The sequence below is a fragment of the Seriola aureovittata genome, chromosome 1, assembly GCF_021018895.1.
Source record: "Seriola aureovittata isolate HTS-2021-v1 ecotype China chromosome 1, ASM2101889v1, whole genome shotgun sequence".
NCBI lineage: Eukaryota > Metazoa > Chordata > Actinopteri > Carangiformes > Carangidae > Seriola > Seriola aureovittata.
Genome location: NC_079364.1, coordinates 2,087,724 through 2,105,405, shown reverse-complemented (window position 1 = coordinate 2,105,405; position 17,682 = coordinate 2,087,724). Strand labels below are relative to the sequence as shown.

Genomic DNA, 17,682 nt, shown 5'->3' with positions numbered 1-17,682 from the left:
ATCATAAAAAAAAGAGCAATAGTACAAAACATAATCTCTGATTTTCATGTGGTACGCGAAACACAACATTAGCATTTTCATTGTCGACATCATAATTGTTGCACTATAGAAACTTGAACAAAGGCGAAAAACACAAGCCAAAAAATGAATGAAAAAAAACAAACAAAAAAACACAAAAACATGATCTCTTTTTTACACAATTTTTTTTTAGTATATTATAATTTACTTTATGATTATCATTGTCAATGTGATTATCATGCTCACTCGTCATTATGCTGGTGGGCCTACAGACAATTGAAAAAAGGCAAACATCTATGAACTTTAAAAAAAAAAAAAAACCCAGAAAATGTCTGAAAGTCAAACAGAACTATTTCCATTTTTTCAACTCATCATTTGTAATTCATCATGTTTAGCAGACCAAAGGAGGCTGCATTTTTCACTCTCACAAACTGGTTTAATTGATTTTTGAAATTGAACCACAAAGTTAATTCCATAAACAAAACACCAAAAAAATTAAATTATTACAACAAACAATCAATCAAAAAAAGAAAACAAAAAAATATTTGTTGTCATCATTTCATACACAGATTTCTAAAGATTTGAGTTGTTTTTCATCATGGTGAATTAGGCTGAAGATATTTTTCTAACAGTGTTGATCTTTGTTTCATTTGCTTGATTGTTCAGCAGAATGCGCTATCACGTTCAGTTCCTTTATTATTTTGGTCTTCTCCGAAGTTTAAATTTCTATATGAAAAAATCTTAGATGTTTAAATGTTGATCTGTTGAAAGATATTTGTCAGGATTGTACTTTGTTTACTTTATGTTGAAGGCATCTTTCAACCCTTTCAGTGCTTGTTGCTTTGTGATTTTCGTCCAGGCCTCTGGAACATCAGCTGGCAAGGCTTCATATTCTTGAGCAAATCTGTCATTGTATTGCACCAGGACATACTTCCAGTAGTCAGATGCCTCTATGGTGGGGTCTGGAGGAATGTGCCAGTCTGGGTAGTATGTGGTGTAGTCCTTGTAAGGATGATGCTCCCAGTTAGTTTTTTTGCAACTGAATGTACTTTGACTGTGCACATCAGTTGTACATAGTATTTCAACAAGCTTCTGAGTTTTTGTATTCATATACTCTCCAAGACCTTGTGGCCGATGCACAGCTGCATGATGTTTCTTGTGTTCTTTGCCTCCAGCCTCACAGGGAACTCTACAAAATGGACACTGGTGTCCACAACCAAACACCCGCTTGAAAAGCTCATCCTGTGGTTTGACAGGAAGCTTGTTCAGAGTCTCAGTGATGTTGTCAGAGTTTGAGAATTCCTCCTGAAGTTCTTCCTTTAAGTCGTCTATAGAGATCTTGAGGCTGTTGATAAATGAATGGCATGTGCTTTGGATTTGAAACAAAGTGGTTTTTTCAGCCTCCACTGAAATTGAGATGTCTTTAACCAAATATTTGCGCATGTTGGTGATGAGTTCTGTGATGCTTTCCTTGTTATCAGGCAGCAGAACACCACCTTCTCCTTTTGAGGCCCGTTGTATCACATCTGTGATTTTTTTAACTATGACCTGTAAATTCTTATTCTTCAGTTTGCACAAAGTGTTGTCCTCTGACATCTTTTGCAGAATTTGTTCAAATATCCAATCCTTTACATATTTTTCATAGTTATCAATGTACTTGACAAAGCTATTGAAGTTTTCCTTTTGCAGCAACTCTTTCAAAATGCTGTACTGGAAAAATGAACGTGAACTGTACTCTGCTGAATGACTACTTGTTAAAATTTCCTCTGCAATGTCTATTCCCAAAGATCTGTTGATATTCTCTTCCACAGCAGGTTTGATACAAAACTGGACAAAATCAGTTGCTTTACGTTGGCAGTGATCTCTCTCTTTGTACAAATCAAGAAAATCTGACAGGTACTGAGTCTTGTACTTCTCCAGCGGAGTCCGAGGATCATTGTCTGATAAGAATTTCCTGTGCATGTGAAGGAACTCTCTTGAGGCAATGCCACAGATGTGAAGCTTCAGATCAATCTCAAACTGTGTAGTTGTTTTGCGGGGCTTGTGGCTTTGTGTAAGGAACTCATCAATTTTTTCCAGAAGATCCTTTGTGAAGGAGTCTTGGTAATCTCCAGTCGTCTTCACTTTATCAAGTATGAACCGTGTACAAGACTCAATGACACTGTCGGCAAAGCTCTGCACATCTGCTCTCCACAGTTTTTTAAACTTCTTCATAAAGGAGTCTGTGTGATGAATTGTAGTTTTAAATGGATCCCTCCCGATCTCCTTCAGATCTTCAATATTCTGCAATTTCTCATTGACATTCAGGTTTGAGAAATTTTTTCTCATCTGCTTCAGGACACATGCTATTATATCACGCTCCTTCAGACCAGACACATTTATGGTGGCTTCAGCCCACATCTTTTCAAACTCATATGTCAGCTGTTCATCGGACAGTTTGGACTCCTTGCAGTCACTTAGGAGCTTCATGACTCGCTCTTCAATCACACCTCTGTAATCTCTCTGAATGTCCTGAGCCTTTTTGGAACTTATTTTTTGTTCAAGGATGCAGTCCAGTTTAATACAAACAGAGTGTTTAATTTCGTTTCCAAGTTTAGTGATACTGTTGAAAAAGTCACCTTTTTGTTTCTCTATCAGATTTACATGTTTGTCTTTCCTTTTGTAGTAGTCAGAGAGTTTCTCCTTCATTATTTTTTGTTGGTCTGTTATTTTCTCTGACACCTCAGATTTTTTTGATGTAACCAGTCTGTTCCAGGTTTCTAGCTGAGATTCATTGTCAGCATTTAAGATTTCTAACTCTGCTTCTGTCTGCCAGGAGAGAATTTCTTTTCTGAATTCCCATTCCCACTGATTAAACTCTTTGCAAAGGTTGTCATAGGCATGAGCTGCAAGAGTGTTTCTGAAGCTAAAGATGAAGTTCTCATATTTCACTGCTTTCCAGAGACTTCTCATCCATTCTAGAAACTCTGGGATCTGTGAGACTTCATCTCTTGTGTCACTTTTTACCGTCTTCAAAAGTTTTTTCTTGAAATCTGCCACAGCTTCACTGTAACCTGTGTTCACTGGTGCCATTGGTGGGGTTCCATGCCAGAGTCCTGGGATGTTCCAGTTGTTCTTTTCGATGTCATATTCCAGCAAATCTGTGAATGCTTTAATACCAGGTTGCTTTTCCATTTCAGCTGCAAGTTGAGTCATTTCATTGAGTTGGTCCAAGAGATGTTTTCTGTCAGTCATGGTTTTTGCATGAGCTGAAACTGCAGCAACATTCTGGTGAACAAAATGACAAACTGGCTTTTTACCAATTTCTTTCATTCTCAAGAATGCATGAGTTGCAATTTGCAGGACATCCTTCATTTCATTTGAGTTTTCCATTGCAATGTTGATAACAGTGATATCACTCAAGCCAATGACAAAGGTTGCCAGCTGGTTGTCATGCTCATAACTGTCCTCTAATTGTGCCAAATGTGGAGACTTTAGACCCTCTGTGTCAATGAGAACTATAAAGTCACAGTTCATATCGCTTTGCATATCCTCTCCAACTTTGAGGAAGAGCATGAAAGCTCCTCTTGTGCATCTGCCGCTGCTGACAGGAAACTGCACACCAAACATGGTGTTGAGGAGTGTTGACTTCCCGCTACTTTGAACACCCAACACAGTCAGTACCAACAGTCTGCTCTTCTGTCCAACCTTCTTGTGAAGCTCCATCAGCACATCTGTCACCCACCTCTCTGGGATGTTGGAAGCATCTCCATCCAAGAGCTCTAAAGGATATCCATCCAACAACATTTCAGCAGCCAAACCAGGGAGACAAGATATTTCATCTGCAGTTTTTGTTGAGCTGATAATGGAGAACTCATAGATCAGTCCCATCTCTCTCATGTAATGCTCTATTCCTAAAGAGCTATCCAACAACGCTTGATCTACCTCTGCCATGAGTTTTGTATTTTTGTTATTGCATTGCTCTTTGAATTTGTTACGCAACACAGACAGTTCTTTCTGTGAACGTGTATTAAACTTGAGTTTCATCCACTTGAAAAAAAAATCTCTCTTTTCTTTGTCAGCTGTAGATAGATATTCAATAAAACTCTTCATTCCTTTGGACATTTTGTATTTTCTTTGCTCTTCCCTAATTCGCTGTTTTTCTTCCTGTAGCTGACATTTATACTTTTCAAGGCTTGTGTCACCAGATTCCCTCAATCTACACTCCTCCTTTTCTAACTTTGATAACCTTTTCCAGTTCTCTCCTTGTAAAGGAAGTTGTTGTTTCTTGTAGTCCTGTATACGTTGCATCCCAATGCTGTCCATGATCTCCTCAGCTGCTTTCTGATGTTTGTCAGTTTTGCTTTCGTCCACACACAGACCAAGTTCAACAGCTTTGTCGAACATATTTACAATGCTTGTGGTTTTGACACCTAACAGGGGTGTCTTGATCGCCTCATTAAGTGTTTTTGAAAACTCTGCAACATTGGTCTTTGGGTTTTTGACCTTAACTCTGCTACTTGGTAAATCTAATTCGTCAACCATTGTCTTGACACACGTCAATTTCTGTCCTTTCATTTGATTGATAACTAAGAAGAGTTTGGATTTCACATCTTGAAGAGAAGTCAGAATCCTGTGCTCATTTTCTTCAACTTTGTCCAGGAATACAAATGTAGCTGTTGACACTTGAAAAAGAAAGTTGAATTGTGTGAGTGACTCAGAAATCTCTCCTCGCAAATTCACAATGGCAACTGGCTCTGGAAATATGTCCATTTTTCCTTTGCCAGAGGGAAGGTACCAGCAAACCTCCACCAATCCATTTGCAATTTGTCTTTCATCTGCTCCTCCTTCCATTTCTCTGTTTATGAAGATATTGTTATTCTGTTGTCCACTGTTGAGAACATGATTCAGAATCTGGGACTTTGATAAGCTGCAGTTCTTCAGTCTGACAAAGGAATAGCACGGTATATTTGCTTGGACAATGTTTTCTTCGACAAACCCTCTTGATTCAGACAAATCATGTGGACGCCACTCTTTGACGATGTCTCTGAGAGCCCACAGCATCAAGGTACACTGACTCCTATTACCATGGGGCAACAGCAGAGGGACAGGAAACTGGCACATTGACATCTTGAGGGCCATTTCTTGTTGCAAGAAGCTGTCAGCACAAAGGAAGAGTGCAACTATGAGGTCGAGAGGGTTAACCCTATTATCTCCTGCAGCGTCATCTGCAGTGTAAAGGTCAAGCAAATTACCTTTTTCCTCATAACTGATTAATGATTGTGTACAGCTCCTGCATTCAGCATTGATTTTAAACAGTTTTCTGAGAAAACACCATGGTATTTTCTCAACTGATTCAACAGCTTCTTCATATATGTTGCTTTTGTTGATCTCCAAGAGAGAATGAAGAGTAAGTTTGTTGGGATAAAATTCTTTCAGGCCAAGTTTGGATAGAAAGTTGAATAGCACTGTCAAAAAGAAAAAGAAGACCACTTTTAGAAATTAACAACTGCTCCTATTGGATTGTATGTGCATGTATACGTGATTTGCAGAGTTACATGTTGTAACTATCTCTCTGTCTTTTAGACAATTTTCATCACACACTGAAACAATCCAATATCTTTTTAAATATAGCTTAATTTAAAATATTTTCAGCCCTTTATTTTCCTGTGAAAACAGATGGTTGCACCAGATTTAACGAAACCCTAATTTCCGTCTGTAGTCCCACAACGTACACATCAAGAAAAATTACAGAATACAGAAAATACAAGGTCCAAATATATTGAAAGACAATGAGTACACACTGGACAGCACAGAATACAGTATAAGGGCACAATAACCATTTAAAAAAAAAAATGAAAACCACAATAAAAACAGTAAAAAACATAAAATATTTACTTAAAATATGAGATTATATTTCAAGGTTTCAATATGACAGATTCACTAGCTACATCTAAAGTGACAAAGTTAGTATCACTTGTGCCCACAAGGTTAACTTCTAACACCTACCTAAGATCAGTGCTGACACAACTGATTGCTCAAAATCCAGTTTTTAATGTCACTGGAAAAACTGAAGTACTTTGTCATATTTTATAGATTGTGAAGGAGCCTATTCCACTCTTTGATAGCTTTATAAGAGAACGCTGATTGAGAAAAGGCATTATGGATTAAGCCAATTTCTGAGAACATAACAAGGTTATCAAGGCTTAACATCTTATATAATGATGGGAACTGTTGTGGTTTCTTATCCAAGACTTTTAGGGCTTGGATATAGAGTGATCTTATTGGATTTAGAGCAGTCTTGTTTGCCTGACGCCAGGAAAATATACAATATACAATACAGAATACAAGACAGGATCATGGCATTCAGATAAGATTTTGCAGTTTCGTTAGATAGCGAGTTTCGGATGCGATGGACGTTTGCAATGTTAAACTTCAGGGCGTGACACACCTGTTTAATATGTCTTTTAAAAGTTAAAGAGGAGTCAAGGATGACAACTAGATATTTGCTGTCCTCTAACATAGATATTAGGGACTTCACTTTGGTTTCTCTTATTCAAAAAGTACATGGTGTTGTTTTCTCTGTGTTTAATGTAAGGCAGGATAGGTTGAGCCACTCAGTTACCTTGGCCATTATTGCTTTCAACTGCTGAAACACTGTATTCCTACGCACAAGTACACCGTATTAAGAGGTTTTCTGATTCACTCGACTGACCTGTGGCTGCCGCGAGTAGGAATATGGTAGTATAGCAGTTGAAAAAATGTAGTGCCAAAGCAAAGTGCTGCTATCACAGGAAGATAAAAAGCTGAAAATATTCTATTTGAAGCTTCATTTAAACAGATATTAGATTGTTTCGGTGGGCGTTTTTAAAAGTTTAGAAAACGCTTTTTTTCTGGTGGCCCCTGTGCAACAGCAACAAATCACTCTGCCACTCTGCTGGTTCCCCAGCCTTCCTGACTGGGTGTGTGCTGAACAGAATCTACTCCAGGTATTGTAGTATTCATGAGTAGGAATGGGTATCATTAAGATTTTAATTGTACTACTACTTTTATCAATACCACTCATTGAGCCAGTACTTTAACTGTACTCTTATCTGTACTTTTTTTGTTATTGTGTAAGAAAAAAACAACAAGTAAGAACAGAGTGTGTGAGTGATCTGAAACTGAACCTGAATTTCAGAATGACAGTTCAGAATATGCATATGAATATAATATTAATTAATTTAAGAACACACCCATAACGATCAGCTAACCCATGTTCGTATAATGTAATGTTGTTGTAATGTGTTGGCTCCAGGCTGCAGCATACAAAACACAGCTGACGCAGCAATAGATGAACTAAGATGTGGTTGGTCGAAAACTGAACATTTCTCCGTCTATATGTGACGGACTTTCTCTGGATGTTTCCATAGATCGCTCGTCTTCCCACCCTTACATGCAAAATAAATACCACATATTTGAAAGTGTAGTTTTCTCTTCCAGGTCGCAATAATAAACAGGAAATCTCTATTTTCTTAATTTATCCACTAACGACAGCAGAACCGATAACGTCTGAGGTGTGTCGATACTCTGGTGTATAAAAATTTAGCCCCAGGGGCCCGTTTAATACCAGAATTTGGTGCCCATCCGTATTCAAGGGTACCTCATATAACCCCATGTCAATAAACCTGAATTAACCCCTTAATAAGAAAATAAGTCATATACTTCAAAAAAATTGCAGTTGTTTAAGGTTTAATAACTGAACTTACAGTATATTGTATTTTGTTATTGTAAGTAGGAGTGTACCTATAAGTTCTTGTCCTTCTGTGTTCATTGTAGACATGGTCTGACTTCTTTTAATTCCTCTGTACTTCAAAACCTAGAGGAAAAAAAAAAACATCTTGTTTTAGTTTCACAGAACGACTGTTATTTTTACAGAACCAAAAACAATGTATTCTTGGTGAACTTTGGGGCCAGAATGTTTTAGAAATTACTACTACTACTAACTAGAGGTAGAAATCACAAATTACTTTGCTGATTCAAAAATCTTCATCCATATTTTCCTAAGCTAAGCAGTCACATCCCGATTAAAAGGCATTTTAGTACTACAATGGTAAGTAAACACACCACTATTCAAGGGCACTACAATAAGTATAACAGTAACTGAACACATCATCACTCAAAGGCACTTTGGTACATACAAGAGTAAGTAAACACACCAATATTCAAAAGCACTTCAATACGTACAGCAGTAACTGAACGCATTCAGCGCTGTTTCAGCACTGTTGTCTTCAGTTCAGCAACTGCAAGTTGCATATTGTATAACAAACTTTTACTTTCAGAACCCTTAACACTTGCTTGCTGTCCATGTGATTTTAATGGCCTAAACTATTTTCAAGTCCTCTAATAATGAATTAAATGATTGCAATTATTTGAATGTATACAAGTCCTTTTGTGTTCATTTTTCACATGTCTGACTTTTCCCTTAGTCCCCTGTGCTTCAAAACCTAGAGGAAAAAATACATAACAAAACCAGAACCAAACATTGCGTTTTTAGTGACTCATAGCAATCAGATCAATTAAAACACGGCACATAAAGTATATTTTGTTTGTCATTGATTGGACACAGTTATATGTAATTTCAAACTAAAACACTAATTCCATATAAGCTTTTGTAATATATTTGTATCTAATCTTAGAACAAATGTAAAACTGTAAAATGGTTCCAGCAAAAAAACATTCACTAAAACATACCTGACATCAGGTTGCAGGAGACTCTGATGCTGTCTGTGTCAATTGTGGTATTTATACTTCACAAAGAAACCAAAAGCATTTGATAAACCGGTACAACAGGTTTCTATGACTAATTTAGTTTTTTCCCTTCTGAGGTTGTACAAGGACAAATATGTCATCCTGTCATTATTGAGCCAGTCTGGTCGAAGCCCTGGCACCCCCAAAAACTCTTACAGCTCTTCCAACGATACATTTTGAATTTAGATATTGAGATGCCATGCGCATACTACTTTTTTTCATTCTACTTTACTCATTCTTCTATTTTTATTAAAGCAAAATAACCTGTAGAATTTGAAAAATACCATAGTTTTGTAATGGTACAAGACAATTAATTAATTATACATTAATCACTAAAACTCTGGCTTATTGGACAAATGATTGCAGGTGTTTTGTAATAATGAAGCATCACTGAGTGTTAAATTAGATCTCACACCTATCACCTGTCTGACCTGTGTTGTCTGCAGATATGCCAAAAGAGTGTTTTTGGATATAACCCCTTCGTAATCACCAATATTTTGATTTGACAGATTACATTTACATGTATTTTGAAATTCAATTACAACTTTTACTAAGCCTGATATCTGCAAATTTATCTGTTTGAATTAGTTTTTGCGGTCACCATGAGTACAGTGTCATTGCCAGCACTCGTCAAGTGAAGAGCAAAACCAACAGGTTCTGCTAAATGGAATGTTGTCCAATAGGTGTAAACACCCATGTGGATCATTATCAGACTCTGTTCTAAGAAATCATATTTCCTCATCACTTCCATAAAGCTGACAGGAATGCTTCTCTGTCAGCTAGATTGATGTATTTTTCAATATCCTCTTCAAAATCCTTGTTAGCACGCTGATATAAGGAGAACAAATTGTGTATTGGTGTTCTTTATGGAGGTTTTGCCTGTCTTACTATAAAACAGTATTCTGAATTACCTTTTTAACAAGATCCTGACACAATACTAACTAACCTAAAATGTATTGAGCAGATGAAGACATAATTGGAAATTTGTTTATTTTTTTGTTTAATAATTTATTCTTTGTAGAATAACAATGCTGTTGAAAATTGGTGCAGTCTAATTGTTGCTTTTAGCCCGTTCATCTGCATGTCCCCACTGCATCAACACACTTCACATAAACTCAACACCATACTAAACATAAAACTATCAGGCTTCTCCTTTTCCAATTTCATTGGATTTTGGAGAGAAGGCGCACGTCCACACAGAACTGAATAGAGCCATACTTCTTGACCTCAAGAAGGATGGGGCTACACCATGCACTGTTGGACTTCTATTACTCCCATCTCCAACATTCTGGCTTTTCTGAACTACTTTTCTTTTGTGTTCATGTAACTGTCTCAACATGGTGCTGTATGAGATTTGTGAGCCAGACAGGGAGGAGAACACACCCTGCTGCAACCTGGCAACATCTGATGTCTGGGATGGTGTGAACTGGTTGTCACAAAGGAAAAGGTGGAATTGGTGGAATTTGGTGTCTCGGGCCTTAACTTATCTCTCTCTTTAACTTTAGTCACCAAAGAAACATGCTCCGCCTCTCTCCACGCTTTGAGGAAGTTGAGGTGGTAGACTTGTGTTATCCTTCCATTGTCCCCTTCTCATAGTCAACATTGGCAAATTGCCAAAAAAAAAACACCCACTATCACCTGTCTATCTCGTTTTTCTTTGTGCCTTTCATTTTGGGTGTGTATGAGAGTGTGCTGAGTGCATGTTCCCGGACTGGGTGTTCACTCAAACAAATGCCCCATATACAGTACAACACTTACACAAACCCACATACACCCATGCAGATAATGTAAAACATAATAATACACATAGTAATGATTACACACAGAGATAATTTTAAGGCATTCCCTTTTAAATCATACCTATTATTCAGAAGTGGATGAAAGGCTCAGCTTTGATATTTTATCATGTGAACACTCAATCATGTCACTTCTAAGCAAGGTTCTACAGTGTGAGTGTTTCACAAATCAGGTGATCTACTTGTCAGCACAGTCCTGCTGTGGACCGCTGGCTGAGCTGAGCCTACAAAAGTAGTATTCTGCTGCTTGAGCTAATGAAATTGACAAGTGACAGTGAAATATTCACTGAGGTTCTAAAGATAAGCTCCAGTGTTAATAATCATTAACAAAGCAGTGTAGAAAACTTATGAGCACTGATTTGGTCATTTAAATGACAAATGTCGCCGGTGGTACATTATATCCCCGTTTACAAGTTAATTCAGCTTGATTTCAGGCCTAGAAGCTCCAGTAATCTAAGTTTATAGACTTTATATTTTTGACCCATGACCTTCAGTTCAGAAGAAAAATTAGAAACCTTGTCTAATTTTTGTATTCAATAAATAGATTAAATATTTTTGCTTGTTCATGTCTCCTCATATCTCTTTATTAAGGAATAACACATTATTTGATACATTTTCATTGTACTTATATGACATCTCATTCAGACCTAATTAGTTTAGTAGCTCTTTCGTTAACCCTCTCAATATTTTCTATATATTTTAATTTATCTTATCAAAGATTTGTATAATGATAGAAATATTTAATTGCTTAAACTTTGAAAAGTTCTGATCATTGCTAGTATAGAGCTTGCCTTTTGTATTTCTTTCTGAAATGTGCAAGTGGAATTCAAGTGAACTATTGATCTTTAAACCTGAGTCTTTTTCCTCTTCCACTTTCTGAACCACCAATACACCAATTAAATATTTAATTATGTTATTTGATTTCACAGTATGTAGGTGTTGACATTTTTCTGCATTTCATTTCAGTAACCACCGATCAGACCGAGCGCTAATATACACAGTTCTTCTTGAAGATGGGTGGAGTTCGTGTCCCCAGTTATTATTTTAAACATTTTTTCTCAAAAAATTATTTATGACAAAACAACCATCAAAATTAACAAAATGATTGACTATTCATTTTAACTAACTAACTAATCCGAAGTCACATCAGACTATTTTCTAGTTGTGCTTCTTCAGCTTTTTCATTCATGTAAAATAGGGCTGGTATCATTTGGTACTATAAATGCTTCATTACTATTTCTGAAACTGTAAGTAAACTTCATCATTAATTTATCAGCAGTTTGGCTGTGGACCAGTTGAAGTGAACCCGTTCTTCACCACAGCTGAGCTACTTTCTCTGAAAGTTATAAAGGCAGCATTTTATGTATATTTGATCCTCTGTTTTCATTCAAGTTAAATATATATACAAACATACATACAGTTGAAACCAGAAGTGTACATATGTAATGATGTGATGTTGTTGCGCAATATTATGAACAGGACATTGAAGCGCACTTTTATTTTGAAGGACAGTATTTTTTTTTATGGTTACTCTTGTTCGTTCTTTTGAGTGTTATTAATGCTGTTATAAAGTATTGTGTGGTTGAAAATGTTATCTGTAGGTAAAAACGCAGCTAGATGCTAGAGGGAAGGTTTGGGAAATACAGGAAGTACAATGGGTACTTTATTTTGAAACTGTACTTATCGCGTGGCGCTGGGGGTTTTACTTCCTCTTGCTCCTGACTCTTCCCTGAGAGGTACGCATTTCTGCTGCTCCGCATATTTTCATTGTTTTCGTTGTAAAATGTTAATGTAAGTTATCTTAAACTGTTGTAATGCTGGTGTAGTCACATAGACACGTGTTAAAAGTGTATTTTTTTTGTTATATTGTCATGCGTAAATTTGCTAACTCGAGTGGAGAAGTACTATGGCCGTGTGTGTTGCTAGGCTGCTGCGTAGCTTATAACGCTAGCGTGTACTATTGAGAATGAATGCTCACAGGAGCCATGTGGTGACTGTGTTCATGGTGTTACAGACCAGAGAGAGCAAAGAGAGCATGTATGAGAAAACACTTGTGAACACCGGTGAATACTTCTTCTCTATAATACAGGTATGTGAGTTTACGCACTTTATGTTCTTAAGCTTATGTTGATGTAAAACATTTTATGTATTTTATTTAATTTTGCATTATAAAATTCTCTTGCTCCTGACTCTTCCCTGAGAGACCAGAGAGAGCAAAGAGAGCATGTATGAGAAAACACTTGTGAACACCGGTGAATACGTCTTCTCTATAATACAGGACGGAGAATAAATTGTGTCGTGACCAGCTACAGTGTGTGTCCTCTCCATTCATCGTAATCGAACACAACGCAGAATTAGACCCACTACACATACACTGTATAAAAAGACACATAACCTTTTTTTTTCTCACTGTCTGACATTAAATCAGACTAAACTTTTACTCTTTCAGGTCAGTTAGGATTACCAAAATTGTTTATATTTGCTAAATGCCAGAATAATGAGAGAGAATTTTTTTAGACAATTTTTTATTACTTTCTTCAAAGTCAGAAGTTTACATACATTTCATTAGTATTTGGTAGCATTGCCTTTAAACTGTATGACTTGGGTCAAACGTTTTAGGTATCCTTCCACAAGCCTCTCACAATAGTTTGCTGGAATTTTGGCCCATTCCTCCTGACAAAACTGGAGTAACTGAGTCAGGTTTGTAGGCTTCCTTACTCGCACACGCCTTTTCAGCTCTGCCCACAAATTTTCGATAGGATTGAGATCAGGGCTTTGTGATGGCAACTCCAAAACATCGACTTTGTTGTCCTTAAGCCACTTTGTAACTAATTTGGCGGTATGCTTAGGGTCATTGTCCATTTGGAAGACTCATTTGCACCCAAGCTTTAACTTCCTGGCTGATGTCTTGAGATGTTGCTTCAATATTTCTACATAGTGTTTTTTCATCATGATGCCATCTATTTTGTGAAGTGCACCAGTCCCTCCTGCAGCAAAACACCCCCACAACATGGTGCTGCCACCCCGTACTTCACAGTTGGGATAGTGTTCTCAGGCTTGCAAGCTTCCTCCTTTTTCCTCCAAATGTAATGATGGTCATTATGGCCAAACAGTTCAATTTTAGTTTCATCAGACCACAGGACATGTCTCCAAAAATTAAGGTCTTTGTCCCTGTATGCTAGGGTTGTCACGATACCAAATTTCTGTTTCGATACCGATACCTATATGTATTTCGATACTTTTCGATACTTTTTGTAAAAAATATTTCATTATATTATGCATTGTCTTAATGGGTTGTTTAAATATTTAAAGAATGTAATTTAATTTTTAAAAATATATTTTTTAATGTATTTATTAACCATGGACATGTTTTAGCTCCCTGAATGCAGGCTACTGTAGGTTTACTACTGGGCTGGGAGGGGCTTTGTACTTCTTTCATTGACATTACAGTGCAGTGAACAGGTGAGCAACATTATCACCTGTCGTTCTTGACTGAAGTCGTGGAACAAGTCCGCATGGTTGTCCATTAAATGTTTCGACAGGTTTGAAGTGTTGCCTGTTTTTGTGAGACACACTTTGTAGCACCGCTTGCACTGCGGTGCTTCTGGGTTCAGTGGCTCGTATTTATCGTTCGGTTTGAACCTAAAATATTTCCACACCGTACTTCGGGCCCCCATTTTGTCCACACGTACGGGCTTTTCTGCAGCTGCCATCTCTATCTACTGTATTTTCTTCAACCCGGTCTGTCTGTCTAAGACGCGATTTGTCGTTTCTCTCTCCTCCTCAGTCTAAACATGCGAGTGTGCGTGGGAGGCGGCTTACATCCGCTCGAGCAATTACGTCACACTCACATCATAAAATAAAATAAAAGTACCGTTTGTTTTTAAATGCTGGTATAGTACCATTTTCAAAACTCTAGTGTTGCGGTACTATACTGGTACCGGTATACCGTGCAACCCTACTGTGTGCATTTGCAAACTGTAATCTGGCTTTTTTATTTTGCTTTTGTAGTAACGGCTTCTTCTTCGCTGAGTGGCCTTTCAGCCCATGTTGGTACAGGACTTGTTTCACTGTGGATAATGACACTCTCTTACCAGTTTCAGCCAGTATCTTCAGTATCGTCTTTTGCTTTTGTTCTGGGATTGATACGCACATTTCGCACCAAAGCACGTTCATCTCTGGGACACAGAACCCGTCTTCTTCCTGAGTGATATGATGGCTGGACATTCCCATGGTGTTTATACTTGTGTATAATTATTTGAACAAATGAAGGTGGCACCTTCAGGCATCTGGATATTGTACCCAAGGATGAACCTTACTTGTGGAAGTCCACAATTCTCTTCCTGATATCTTGGTTGATTTCTTTTGATTGTCCCATGATGCCATACAAGGAAGCAGTGTGTTTAAGGTGTGCCTTAAAATACATCCACAGGTGTTCCTGTAATTAACTCAAATGTTGTCAATTAACTTATCGGGAGCTTCCAAAGCCATGACATCATCATCTGGGCTTTCCCAAGTTGTTTAAAGGCATAGTAATCTAAGTGTACTGTATGTAAACTTCTGACTTTGAAGATAGTAATAAAAATTGTCTAAAAAATTCTCTCTCTCATTATTCAGGCATTTAGCAAATATAAACAATTTTGGTAATCCTAACTGACATGAAAGAGGAAAAGTTTAGTCTGATTTAATGTCTGACAGTGAGAAAAAAAGGTTATGTGTCTTTTTATACAGTGTACGTAAACTTCTGGTTTCAACTATATACACATTTGTTCTCATGTATTTTATTTACAGTTATTTATTTTTATAGTTATTTTACTTAATTCCCAGTAAAATTATTGTTAAAGTGTAAAATATCCTGCTTTCATTACATATCTTTTTTCACAAGTGTTTATACTGTGTGTGTGTGTGTGTGTGTGTGTGTGTGTGTGTGTGTGTGTGTGTGTGTGTGTGTGTGTGTGTGTGTGTGTGTGTGTATTGGCCGATATATTGATCTGAATTTTTTTACTCCCTAATAACAGTATCAGCATCAGTCCCAAAAATCATTATTGGGCGGGCTCTAGTCCATATCATCTCCTGAGGGCAATTTCTTGCTGTTTAGTGGCTAAATGCTCCACTGTGCTCACCAGTTAGTCTCTAACTGTGTCTGTCAGCTGATTGCTGCTGAGCAGGTAGTGTACAGTGGTTTTATCATAGCTTTTTATCTGAAAACAGCTGCTTGCCACAACCAAAAACAGCTGTATGCCTCCTCAGAGCTATTTTTGTGAACCTGAACAGTAAAGCTGTGGTCTAGACAAATACACAATGATCTGAAAATCACTAGAGACACCTTTCACACCATCACATTGTTTACATGACTTTTTTTTTTTTATTATAGGGGCTTTAAGCTTTAGTTTTTAATATATTTCTTACAAAACATTTTTTCACATGATCTTAATTATTATCATCATCAGTAGTCAATATGCACAAAACTGTACTTCATACAACTTGAAAAAAATAAGAAAAAGATCAACAAAAGACAAACAGTAAATGTTAACAAATATGATATATTTTCCAGTTTTTCAACTTCTTTGTAACTTGTTTAAATAATCTGTCTGGAAAAAGTAAGTTGTCAATCAGATCAGTATTTTTGGCAGTATTTATCAAATACACATTACAGCAAAGAAATGTTTTGCATGTATCAATTAGAAATAAAACAGTAAAAATTCTGCTTGACATGGCTTGTGTACTTCAACAGCATCAGCATCACTATCTTCAGTACATGTCATTATATACTGTGTAGTAAGATGAATGTAACTTTTGTAATAACCAAAGAATCCCCATGAAAGTCACAAGTTAGTAACAATGGGTGAAAGGATGCCACAGTATTTGCACATGACGCAAAATGTAATTTGCGTCAACATGCATACGTTTCACCTGATGCAGATTTATTTACTTTTCAAGCACACAATTACTTGCCTTGTAACAGGTTACAATGTAAGATTTTAAGTCCAGTTAAAAAATACAAATCTTAAATGTAAATAGTGACACATTTTTACAAACCATCTCATCACAAGTCTCTGTACTTAATTGTCTTTTTCATGCACAACATTCATTATATTAGTTTGATAAACATCTTAAAAGAATAAAACAAGAAAAAATATGTTTTTTAAAAGTCTGATTGTCTGTTTCTGTGTTTTGAACTTCTTTGTAGTTTGTTCAACTTATTCATCCGTGTAAAAAACAACAACAAAGCAACTCAGCACCAACATTCCATTGTGTCAATTAATCACTGACTAGTACCAAATACACATCAGTTTTTATACATTGTTTTGCAAATGAGGATCAAAAAGCTAACTCTGAAACTAAAACCATGCTGACATACCCAATATAAAACTATATCTGCAGTAAATGTTCATTATCATCATAACATTGTGCACACTGGTACTTTTGCACATTAAAAATACAAACAACGAGATTTTGTCAGCAGAAAATTTAAAACAACAAAAAAGAATATCACAAAACATAATCTATTTTTCATGCGGTATCATCAATTTCACCATCAGCATCATCATTTTTGAAACAAAAAATGTATATATGTAGATATGATGGCCCACAGAATATTTAAAAAGGAAAACAAAGCCTTTATAATCTTAAAAAGAAATCAACAAAAAGATTTTTGTTTAAAAGTGTTACTTAACTATTTCCAGCTTTTCAACTCATCATTTGTCATTCAGACCTTTTTTGAATTTGACTCACAAAGTCAGAAATAAAAAAAAACAACAACATACACTTAAAAAGAAAATATAAAATCTTTGTATTATGTCATACTTGAATCATTTCATGCACTGGTTCAAAAATGTTTAATTGTTTTCCATTACACTAAATTAGGCTGAAGACTTCTGGTTTTCTAAGTAAAGATAATGGTTCAGGCAAGTTGATCATTTTTGAAAAGTATTGATCTATTGATCCTTCTTTAATTTGACTGATTGTTCATCTGAATGCTCTACCATGTTCACTTCCTGTATTCTTTTGGTCTTCTCTGAAGTTTACATTTGTACGTGAATTCTTACATTTTTAAATGTTGTTTTGCTTAAAGATACTTGTCAGGATTGTATATTGT

General features: G+C 36.4%; 1 protein-coding gene across 1 annotated transcript; it reads right to left on the bottom strand.

The window, feature by feature from the left end:
- Positions 1-1,124: 1,124 nt before the first annotated feature.
- On the bottom strand, positions 1,125-14,296 carry LOC130169547 (up-regulator of cell proliferation-like). Its single transcript, XM_056376401.1, has 4 exons — positions 14,248-14,296; positions 5,268-5,465; positions 1,869-5,225; positions 1,125-1,207 (listed from the first exon to the last, which is right to left on the bottom strand). The coding sequence occupies exons 1-4, from the start codon at positions 14,294-14,296 to the stop codon at positions 1,125-1,127; spliced, it is 3,687 nt and encodes a 1,228-aa protein (XP_056232376.1).
- Between the last annotated feature and the right edge of the window lie 3,386 nt (positions 14,297-17,682).

Excerpts from the sequence above, each read along its gene's own strand:
- LOC130169547 (XM_056376401.1), bottom strand. The coding sequence starts at position 14,296 with ATGGCAGCTGCAGAAAAGCCCGTACGTGTGGACAAAATGGGGGCCCGA. Across the intron at positions 5,466-14,247 it reads GGACAAAATGGGGGCCCGAA|TGCTATTCAACTTTCTATCC; the intron begins GTACGGTGTGGA and ends TCTTTTTGACAG. Across the intron at positions 1,208-1,868 it reads AGAGAGAGATCACTGCCAAC|AGTTCCCTGTGAGGCTGGAG; the intron begins GTAAAGCAACTG and ends TCCATTTTGTAG.